Consider the following 12,100-nt stretch of genomic DNA (forward strand, 5'->3'; position numbering starts at 1 on the left):
CTCAAGCACAGTTAAACATTTTAAGCATGTTAGAGTAGAAAAAATGCCTATACACACATGGGTCTTCCTGGCATCACATCTTCCATACCCTTACTTTAATTATTTTTTAAGTAATGCAGGTAAACGTCTCTACTGGTGTCTGTGACTAATAGTTATAACTAAACAAAATTAAATAATCCCCTTGAATTTTATTCAAAATTTTGTTTCTGTCTTTAGATAGCTTGAGTTTTTAACTAAAATAGTAACATCTGTCTCCTGCAGTTGTCCATTTTTTGAAAATCTGAAACCAGTGCCCAACTTGTGTTTCAACCACAGTAAGAAAACACACAATTTTGCACAAGCTTAATTTTGTTCTTATTTTTAGAAACATGTTGTTTACAGGTTCGTATTTTCCCATAACCAGTCTTAATAAGAAAATGACCCTTCCTTTCAGACAACTTTGAAAAAATGGGATAATGCCAGACGGTCTTCCTAAATATGTGTTTCTTCATAAATCCATGTACACCATGTATTTTGTGAACAAGAACCAACTTTGCTCCCACTGAAGTCACCCCCTCGCCAGCAGGCAGTGTTGGAGCATATGGAAAATCCAGTCCAGAAAGCACTGCTCTCAGCCAGACTAGGGAAGCCTTTGTGTCTGTCCTGCCGTAGCTTTCCGTGTATTTTTCAAGAGGATCGATGTTACTTGTGTAAACAGACAGACCGGGAGACAAATAGAAGAAGATGCCAGCACCAGCGGCTCACCTGGTGCTAAATGACCCTGTAATTTAACCCACCACCTCCAGCAGCGGGCACAATTCCCGCTGTTCCAGAGCCAGGACAGTGGGAACAGGCCACCAAAGAGCCACGGCCCTCGCTCACCAGCACCGTAATGCTCCAGCCCCAGTGCTTCTACTGCTGTACTTGGGAACCACGAGCCACGTGGAGTGACAAAACGGGATCACACTGCGCTGGAAATGGGAGTCAACACTAACATTTCGCTTCCACCTGTGCATCGCTCTGTTCAGTGAGCACTTTAAATGGCCCTCGTCCTGCCGCTGCCGACCCAATGGGGCCGCCTGAAGTTCCAAGGAAGTTGGGATTTTCTGTGCCCTGAGCACACAACACACGGTAACACGCTATAAAAAGTTTTCAAATCAAGGAGGTATTGTCTGAGATTTTTTTCCCTTGAAAGACAATCTGCTGGACTGCTATTTATGTTACAAACCTTATATAGGCAAGCAGTAATCTTTTGTAGAACAAAATGTCTTTTTATAAAAAGCCCAGACAACTAAAAATGTGCTTCATTTTTTTCCCAATAAAAACGCATTTCCAAGCGAGTCTGAATCATCTGCTTACTTTATAATGAGATCTTTAATAGGAATCATTAATGATCTATAGTTTCTTTCAGAGTTATTCTAAACTTTGAAAGCAAACCTAAAGCTGTAAGTTTTTCCAGGCTGGGATGCGTCTGGAGCGTTGTTTCATGTCCTGTGTCCCGCCTGCAGCCTCTGCGAACAGATACCATCTGTCACTGCTGTGATGGGCTGTGGGGATGTTAATGGCACCACAGAGAAGCAACGGCCTCTCCGAGACTCGCACCCGACAGAACAAGACGCTGCTTGTTGCCCTTTTCTGAAGTGGAGCACTCCCGCGCTGCCCCAGCAGAACAAGGACCAGCTCTATCCAGCGCAGCTCCCCAGCTCCCCGCGGCCGTGCCAGACTCCTCCTCCATCTCACCCGGCCGTGTCCGCTCCCGCACCGTCCGACCGCTGCGGTGCAGGATTCACAAAGCTGCCCTGGGACAGCACCGCTCAGCATTGGGCCCAACGCACTCAGTTCATGTTTGCTGCACCGCCGCGCCGCGGGATGCCCCGTGCTCATGTCCTTGGCTAATCCTGCCCCCTGCACCCGGAGCGCTTGTTAGAAATGCCCCGCTGCCAAAATAACGAGCAGGATAAGAGACTTCAAAGTAGTAAGGGAGGAACCAGCGCAGAAAAAATGCCAGAGCAGTCCTAGATGAATCTTTGCAGTCAGATTATCCAAGGTCGTCCTGTCAAGATTAACGCTAAGAAAACCTCCCTACCCACACCATAACGGCAACGTTTGCCTCGTAGTACGCTGTGTTATGTTTAGATTTGCCCCCAGTTATCCCACGTGGCCGGGCAGCATGGCATTCCCCCACAAGGGTCCAGCTCCTGGTCCACATAGGACCACCCAAAGCCCCAACCACGTGCCTCAAATTGTCATATTTGTAGTATTTGGGTAACTAACCTTCATTGTCCACAATCGTCTTTGGGCTCTCAGCAATGATCCAGAGACTTCGACAGGCTCAAATGAAACGGTTTCAGAAACTGAGCACTTTACAATTTAAACTCGGAGTGTATGCAGGCAACGGAGGTCAGAAACACTATGCAGAGAAGCTGAGCTATGCCATACAAAAGGCACGTAACTACAGAGGTATTGTGATGCTTAATAAAAACAGCACCTTAACACCAAGAGTGCCCGAGACCCGGTGCTGTCCCAGGCAGGGGCAGTCAGAGACCCCCACAAGCTCCAAAGACAGCAGGGTCCCGATGGGCTGTGCCTGGAGCCTCTGAACCTCGCACGGGAAAAACGCATCCAGGGCAAGGTGAAAGGTTAATGACAGCTACGTTGCTTACTCTGTTTTTAAAGTAATTTTAAACTACATTACCCGCCACTAAAGCCTGAGGTCATCCTACTGTAAGAAGCAAATAGAACAATAATTAACTTTTACTAGATTTGGCTTAATTAGAATGAGCTAATTATCTTGACGCTAAGTGAGGACTGCAAATGAGAGCTCTGACAGCCTGCAGTCTGCTCTTTGCTGGAAGCAAATGGTTGCATCTTAGCCTCAGTTTGGAAAACACCACCTTTAATTTTGCACATACAAGCTTCTCCCCACGCTCCCCCCTCCAATCCCCCGTAAATCCCTGTCCTGCAGTCCTGGCACGTTTGCCTCACCAATAACAACCAGAAGGGATTCAGAAATCCAGTGTTATTATCTTCAGCCTGGATTACCCTTCAGATACTCTGCTGTCTTCAGCAACATTACACTGACTAACACACCTTCCCTCTGATGAAAACCCCCTCCAACTAAAATGCAACAAGAAGTCTTCACTGTTTAGGAATGGTCATATCAGTTCTCCATTTTTTTTTTGCAAAAATAAGAAGTGTTAAACCTAAGATTTTTGGTTCCTGTTTATGAGAAGCATTTTCATACAAAGCTATCCCAGATAATCTTTCAGCACCTTGAAGCAACGCACGACTGTAGTTCACTGTACCTTGCACCAGCACAGACTCCCTCTGCATTACCTCAATGTATTTTTTTTAGTTCCTTTTTTTGTTCCTTCCTGCATTACCTGGGGAAAAAAACAGCACCACCTGCTTTGTACTTTGCCATTTAGCTGCATATTTGGAAGAGGCAGCAAAATGTTTGCAGAAAGTCAGACGTGGCTTTGTGATGAGAACTCTCTTTCAGACCACACCGTGCTACATACAAGTGAAGCTTTGTCACTTCTCCTTTCTATTCTACCCTCTAATGGGCTCTCAATTTACTTATCCTAATGGTATTAGAGTCACACAGTGCAAAGCACAGCCACGCCATTACTCACTGGCTAGGGAACTGGCAGCCTCTGAGCACAGTTAATTCTTGGTCTGAAGACGTAAAACAATAGCACCTAGTAACAGATACTTCAGTTTACATAATTTTAGCATGTGTACTCAATTTGCTATTGTCCCTACAACATGACACCAAAAAAAGAGAACGACAGTAACATGACACGGACTTAAAACCACTGAGCCCGCTCATGCCAAGATTATCCATGAGAAAATGAACCAGGTTTGGAGAGACTCTATTTTATTCCAGTAAATATTTATTCCTCTATCTAGGATCTTTTACAAGCTGCGCATTCTCCTTCTCTGCCAATCGTTAAAGAACAGAAAGGCTTGTCACCGTTACCTTGCCTAGCTTTGGAAGTGCACGCTTAATGGAATGAAAACAGGGGAAATCACAGCAGTCAGCAGGTGGAACAACAAACTCTCCAGCGTTGAGAACAGGACACCAGTGTGGCCTGTGACAAATACAGGATCATTTCTGATGTAATCCTTCCTTGGTCACTGCTGATCAGATACCATAAAGACTGCCTGCTTTCTAACTCTACTGTTCTGTTTTGTTTCATTTTGTTTTAAACTTTCCAAAGAGAGGCTGGGCATTTCACACTACTGTCTGTGGGAGCCGGGAGAGCCACAACAACCTGTTGAGACGATTAGGTGAAAAATTACAGAAGTTGTAACCATTTACTTACTGAGTGTCTGTTCCCAAGAGCATCTCCACCTTCTCTCCTGCGTGGTTACTGAGGACTGCCAGTCTGAAGAGGTACACTGTAGCGCTCTGCCGGGAGTACAGCATAGCTGAAGTGTTCTTGACAGGAGAAGAAGTAAGGTCCTCGCTGTCACACTGTTGTACCTCGAGCTGATCCCTTAACGAATAATCTGTGACATTGTAGCTCTCTTCACTGTAAAACAAAGGAAGGAAAAAAAAAACACCTAAGTATAACGCTTAGTTTTCCATCAGGTGTGTGATTTCCCCTTCCTTCCTTGTTTTTAGTAAGTCAGTTCCCTTTTTGAACAACTTTTATACAAGGAGGTAATTGCTGCCTCGCCAAGGACAGAACTAGCACAACCAGCTAGGGATGCTGTAGATGCCTGAACCTAAAAAGAAATGCAGCCCATACATTTGCATAGTAAATAATGAATGCATTCCTAACTAATTAATCAACTGAGATAACCCTCTACAAATTCTTCTTATCTCCATTCAACAGAACAGCCTGCTTTGAGCTATAGAGGAGCCTTTATCTTTCTACCCCTGCGCTCTCCGGGCGGCCCCCAGACTCCTGCCCAGCAGTACGGCGGCACAGCTGCCTGAAGGCCGTGCAGCCGGAGCGAGCAGATATCTGGAAATGGGAACGGAACCTTCCCACCAGGCAGCGCAGGAACAGCAGGGACATTTAACACATTTTTAAAATCGCAGTAGTCGGCTAACACAGACGTGCCAACGCGCACCTCCAGTTTACGGCTGAACTTTTTGCCAAACTTTTATTTAGACGCAGAACAGAACAACAGGACTATTTCATGTCCCTGCGCAAGGAAGGCCTGCGCATCTTGGAGGCACTTTTATGAAGACCAGACCTCAGTTCTAGGCCACCTATTCTTTAGCAGAAAGCATGTGCTGATTCTCCCTATTTCCTTTATCACATGTATATATAAAAAAAAAAAAGGCAGTAAATGTCCTTTATAAATCTTCAGCAATTTTAAATCACTTTTTTAGCACGATTACTTTAGTTACAAAATCATTCCTGGCGTCTTGGCTAAAAAAGCATGTTTTTTCAAGCAGCTGTGAACAGGTAACATTCCCAAGCAGTATGTAACCTTTGGGTGATTCCCAGTGTATGAGGTCCAGCTGCATTCCAGTGTCAAGGCAATCTCAGGAGCTGACAAGCCATAGAGCCGTGAAAACAGGTGGGGTTCTAGTGGTGTCCTTAGGGGATATTGTGGGAGAGAAGAATATTCAATAAATGTATCCTCACGCAAAAATATACGTCTCTTTGCTATTCATCTGAAATCTTCTACAAGCACTCAGGACGCTGCTGGTTGATGTTCCGAATAGCTCAATCCGCAGCGTTACTTTAGTTGGACACAACAGGACTTCATTAATTCTGGAGCTCTCTTGAGCTCCGCAGAGTGCAGAGCAGCTCATAGGCAGCTCTGAGCGTTACTGTTCAGAACATGCCACCACAACTGCAAAAGGGCATGTTGGAAAAAAGGAGGAACATGACTTTTTGCAAAGTTCAAAACTAGCCGTGTGTCCCCTTTTTAGCAGAACCTTGTTGCAGTGTAAGCTTCCAGGTCTGCCAGAGGCGTCAGAGAATTGCATCCCCTGTAGCCCAGTCTCCTCTTCCCCGAGGGCAGCTGTAAAGTGCCCGCTATGGAAGCTCCCCCATGCCTGGCAGCAGGCAAATGGATATCTAAACCCAGCAGTTACACTCATCAGCCATGCAGGGATGTATAAGAAGGATGATGCTTCTATCTGGGTTTGAGATTTAGAAGAGGAAAGCTGAAAATTCATCCTGAAGGAAATATGTACCAACCTAAAAGCAGCATGCATAAAGTAAATAACCAATATTTTAAAAAGGCACCGATGTCATCATACTCTGTGCAATGTGAAATCATTTCTTCTCTAGCTCAGGAGAAAGCAAGTTTCCCAAACGTGACACAAATAACAAGAACTGTAGTGCAGTCCATGTGAATCACGAAGCAGATAGAACTCTAAGATGTGAAATATATTGCCTATTACTCCTCGTGTCAGAGTATTACCTTCAGTGTCCATTAAGAAGGAAGAAATTTTGGTAGCTAATTTCCACTTAACCTACTGAAGGGGGCAGAGAACACAGCCCAACCTTGCAACTTCACTCAAAAGGTGAAATGGCAGCTGAGGAAGATTATGATTAATAAAGCATCATTAAAGTTAAAGCATAAGAACTCTGGAGCATTGTAAGCATACACCAACACACCCTTTATCTTTGTGTAGCCAAAATGTAGTAATTCTAATTATAAAAAGGTTTTGGGAACGCTTGCTCACTCAGTATTCAAAATGCGGTTCTTGCAGCGATGATTCTGACACATGGAAATCGTTCCTGAAAGGAGCCCGTGAGCAGGGATTTGCTGAGCCTTGCTGCACTGCCACTGCTGCCCCTTGTCCTCGGACTGCTGACCCTTCTGGGCTGCGGCGTGGGCCCCGAGGAGCTGGGAGGCACGGCGGCTCCGAGCCGTCCGCCCGCGTGCTGCGTCGACTTATACGGCAAACTGCTCCCCGGGATGGCCGGGGGTTCACTTTTGGAGAAAGGATCGAGCAGCATGACTGGAGCACTGAGTAATTAGTATTTTTAGCACAGTCGAGTGATTTTTTTTTTGTGCAATGTTAAGAATCTTTTGAGAAAGGAACTCCTCAACTAAAACACAAGCATGTAAAACTCAACTGTCAACAAGTGTTGCTGTCCATTGCCATGGTGTCCACAGCAGCGCCGTGGGCAGAAGAACAGATCCCCAAAAGCTCAAATATTACAAATATGCTTATCCACTCGGGTAAAGCGTAAGCTTTGTGCTTGGAATATCTGGGAGGTTCACACAAATCAATCCTTTTCTATCCTACCTAGTTTGTTGGGGGTGTTCTTGAGGTGAACAGATAAATCTGTTCATTAACACCAAGTTTTCTTTAATTTTGGCTTCTGGGCCCAGTTATGACATTTCAATTCCAACAGCTGGAAGTTGTTTTAAATCCAAAGTTTGAATAAAATATGTTGCTATAAAAATCCGTTTTATAATCTGGACAAGGAGCCATCACATAGGAAACCAATAAACACTGTAACAACACAGATAATAGATTCTTCATTGTTTTCCTAACCCAGACATTTACTTAGCTACCAAGGCAGCAATACGTTGAGAGCCATCCCGTGAGAAAACAAACGCGCAGTTTAAAAACATGAGGCATAACTCTGATCTGCTGCCAGGGATTTAGCAAGGGACTTTCAAAGAAACATTGCAGCGTGAACTCTGATAAACACTGAATCTCAGAAACGGGCTCCCAGTATTAAGATAGCTGGGGAGAACTCTGTTCGCCTTTCTGCTCATCTGCATAAAAGTTCTTTGACTTGAATATATTTTTCCTTCATTTTTATTTATCTTTCTATTTGCTGAAATACTCATTCTCTTCCAGATTTAATATTCTCTCTCATTTCTCAATTTCTGATTTAAATTAACATTCACAGAACAGTATCTTTTAAAAATAGCTGGCGCTTGGTTCAACTGATCAATGCAAATGCAAACCTATTATTCAAAACAGTTTTCAGCCTCAGGAAGAAAGTTTATCAAGTATTATTTAACGGCAATAGCAGAGGATGTAAATTCCATTAAATTATTTTAAGCCTCCCCACAAATCTAGAGAAAAATATTAAGTGCAGACTACTAGAAGCAGTTTCCCATCAATCTCTCTCAAAAACAGTCCAACATGGTAAAGCATGGAGGGGAAGGAAAATCACTTTACCCTCCCCCCAAAATCTCCCTTTGTTAAGCCATCGAGGATAAATTTTTGAATTTGCTTGACAATTCAAAATTTCAATCAAGTTTGCAAAAACTAAATCCCATTTAACAAGCATTTACTTGTAATTTCTAAATGCAGTCTGATAGAGCAATGTTAGAAACTCAAATATCTTCATAATTCATTTACTTTCTCGCACATGGTGTATTGAAACGTGTAAGTCGTTTCGCAAGTTTTGACTAAGTAACACAATTAATTTAATCCATATTTCAACACATGTTTAATCCAATTCCTCCTGTTTTATGCTGCAAATGTACCAGGTCTCTCTGAATCTCAATCATTCTTTCAAAAAAGCAGATGGCTAGCAAACATGCAAAAATGCTGTGGATGCAATAAAGTTTGGCAAAGCCAGGAAGTTTTGGCTCTCATTTCCCGTATGGTGAGGCACGCACAAAAGTAATCAAAATTTAAAAGATAACTCAGATGCTCTCTCTGTGATGCAAGGAGTTGAACAGAGAGACGATTTTACATTGGTGAAGCTCTTACCTCTTCTTCTTGGTGATAATGAGGACATCGTTAAAGAGGAAAAAGTACACCTGCTGTTTAGAAGTCCTTTTAGAAAAAAGTCCAGTGTCTTCTACGTACGCTGTCAATTCACCCCTTTTCACTAACCATCGTGAAGAAGAAACCAATGGAAATGGCTACAAAGAAAAAAATAGTATTTTAATCTTGTATAAGTAGAATTAAAAAAAAAATCAGGTAAGGTAACGGTCTGAAATACTTGGAAAAACTGCTCAAATAAACTCAGAGCTCAGAGATTATGAGTACAAGCACAAAACAGAGATCCCAAGGTTTAAGGTATCTTTATCATTCATATAATCCACAAGTAATGGCCTGCAAATACTTGAAAGCTGCTCATGTTCATGACCTAATTACTCATCTAAGACAAAAATGAACAGACTTGGCTGGTCATATGCTTCGGGATGGACCAAACTGCATGAGATCGCCAAAGGAGATTAAAAATACTGTCTTTGGGGATTATTCCAGTTTTCATAGAATTAGCAATCATTCGAGCACTAGATTTTTTCTCACAGCTTTTCTGCATAAACTGGTGGAAGGAAAAGCTTCAGCACTTCATCTCAAACACAAGGGCTACAGCATACCTTACACTGCCTTTCAGCACATCTCTAAAGTCAGGTAAAATGATGCTGTACCTTCTTCCTGCACGTTCTGTACCATGCCCGGAAAAGAAATGCAAGAGCCTATTTTATAGGGAAACACACTGCGTAGACCACATTGAAATCTTCTATGAACTTAGGAGAATAGACAAGTTCTGGAGATGGCACAGATTAGATACTAATACAGTACTGAACATTGTTCTTGAGCTGTTCAGAGTGTGTACTTTCATGGAAGAGAAAGTCTGCAAAAATACGTGAAGAATAGTAGAAGGCCTACCAATCAGATGTGGTAAAATCTGCTTCCTACTCTACATGGTGAAATTCCAACACACCTCTGTGAAAGAGCATTTAAAGGAGTACATGACACGTAGGGACTAGCTGTCCCTTTCAATGCCTATACCACATAGTTTGTTCGTGACATCATAAATTTACCAGTGGTTTGAAAAATGTCTGAATTTAGAGGACCTCTCTTAAGGTATCCACTCATGACAGGCCATATTAGGGGCAGGATGAGGACCAACATCTCAAGTATGTGAATCAAGACAAAATGGATAATAGCTGTCTAATGTAAAGGCCAGGCTTTATTAATCCAAGCTATTCCCAACTGCTGGAGAAGTAGATACCACAGAAGGACCTTTTGTTTCCCTGGGTCACGAACGTGAATGGAGATGTGAGCCTGCCTGTCCTGTCAGAGAACAGATCCTCTCTGAAGCCGTACGTTGACGTGATGCCTGGAAGACAAAGGTCCCTTGCAGTGCTGGCAGCACTGCAACATCTCCCAGGGGCCAAGATTCCTCCACCAGTGACCTCACTGACAGTTAGCACTGAGCTGACCAGAGCTAGTATGTGGGAAGGTTTTGGTGCCACACAGAGGGAAGGTTCCTCCAATGTGACCGGTTCTGTGCTGCTTAGAATAGTGGCTGTTGATAAGGATACTCCTTTCGAGGTCTCACCCATCATCTCTGGGATGACCTAGTTTGGTCCTACTTTCAAAACTGAAGATGTTGACACTGTCGTGTCTATGCACCTCCAGGTACAGCATGCATGCTGGATGGAGCACCTGAAGGGGTCTGGCACCAAACCAGAAGACTCACGGGGTGACTTCTGCAAGCGAAGCCCAAGCTGCACGCCCTGTACCTTGCAGGCCTTCCAACAGCAGGCCCACACTGTCCCTAGAGAAGAGGCATCCACTTTGCTCATGTTTATTAATATTTGTACCTGAGACCCACTGCAGTAAATGGGCACTTAACAGTTAACTTATGTACATTTTTTTTTTTTCACTCCAAGGGAAATAATCAAGTTTTTGTTTCTACTTTGCACATAACAGGCTTTCAGCTTACCAAAAACATTTACTTTCTCTGCTGTTGCTCAAATTCATGATGTCTGTAATGATTAGACTAATGAAGACAACTGCTTCTTTGCCATTTAAAATATCTTTCACGTGCTCGTATAAGTATTTCTTCATTCAGCTTGTCAGCTGTCTTCATCATTCTGCTTAGACTGTCTCTTTGCCTCTAATCGCTCAGCTGCCCTTTAGTGCACTAACTCAACTTGTCAATACTCGCCCTGGAGCACGATGCCAAAACCGAACCAGTGCTTTGACTGCGATTGTGCTGTTGGAAGAACAAAACTCCCTAACTTTATGTGCAGCCATACGCTTGGTTGTGAGTTTTGAGGAATGATTTTTTGAAATAGCACATGATAAAGCAATCGTTCAAATGATTTTATTTATTTTACCGCCGTGCAGTACCACACTCAACACAAAAAGCAGGACCAAGCTGCTGGACGCCTGTTCCTTGTGCTTTCTGTTAGGAGACAGCACACGAATGACAGATGAACCTTGCTCAAAATGGCAAAATTACAGACAAAATAACTGTAGTGAATCTTGGTCAAATTCCCTTTAGATACTTCTTCCCAACTAACTTCAGATCACACATTCCATTTTGATTTATACAACTTCTTTGCACATTTCTAATTTTGTATTATCCATTACTTTTCTAAATGCATTTTCTACTGTATTCTCCACTCTGGAAATGTAGAACTGTGTTTCAAATCCGTATTTCCTAAATAGATTTTTATCCAAGTCTCTGTTATGAGTCAGAGTAGAACAATCTGGTTACAGATCTCTTTAATTTCATTAACCGACACCATCACTCATCTCGTGTCAGTGGCTAACATCAATCCAACATTACTACTTTCTCCAAGGACTGTACCATAGCATTTTTCTTACGGATGGCCATTTTATTAAATATGCATTAGTAAACCACACAGGTTACAAAAGGCCAATTCAGCTCAGTACCTGTATGCAACAACCTGAAGAACTCCCAGATTCCATCACTGAAATCTAAGTAATTTCTGAAGTTTATTAAACATTCTGCTTTTTTTTTTTCTTAAAAAAAAAGGGGGGGGGGGGGGGGCTTCCTCTGAATCTAAACTCTGCTGGTGTGAAAAATCAATTCTTGAAACAAACAGCTCCAGTTATTTAAACTTTCTGAATTGCAGTAATGGGTCCAAGTGATGGTACATGAACGTGAAACACTGGGCCATAGCCCTAAGGTTACTCCATCACAGTTTTTGATTTTTTGTGACTTTACAAATTGAAACATTGGGCTAGATGGTCCGTGAACATAGCAATTACAGAAGTGTTTGGTTCTTGAACTCAAATGCCTGTTTGCAATAAAAAAAAAAGAAAAAGAAAAAAAGCTTTTCTGGTGCTAAAGTTGAAAAATTTAAGAATAAAACCCTTTGAATCTTAATTAAAAGAAATTCTACAGATTAGCTGTGTACAAAATGACCTACATTCAATAGCTTCTCTTGTAACTCCCAT

General features: G+C 42.6%; 1 protein-coding gene across 1 annotated transcript in view; it reads right to left on the reverse strand.

Annotated features, from left to right (window-relative positions):
* Positions 1 to 12,100, reverse strand: part of ARHGEF26 (Rho guanine nucleotide exchange factor 26) — a 49,083-nt gene that overhangs the window by 3,838 nt on the left and 33,145 nt on the right. Inside the window, exons 11-12 of the mRNA XM_035334805.1 lie at positions 8,642 to 8,796; positions 4,308 to 4,517 (exon numbers count right to left, since the gene is read on the reverse strand). Coding sequence (XP_035190696.1) covers positions 4,308 to 4,517; positions 8,642 to 8,796 — 365 coding nt within the window. The remainder of the gene's footprint in view (positions 1 to 4,307; positions 4,518 to 8,641; positions 8,797 to 12,100) is intronic.

This window comes from Oxyura jamaicensis, chromosome 9 (genome assembly GCF_011077185.1).
Source record: "Oxyura jamaicensis isolate SHBP4307 breed ruddy duck chromosome 9, BPBGC_Ojam_1.0, whole genome shotgun sequence".
NCBI classification, from domain to species: domain Eukaryota; kingdom Metazoa; phylum Chordata; class Aves; order Anseriformes; family Anatidae; genus Oxyura; species Oxyura jamaicensis.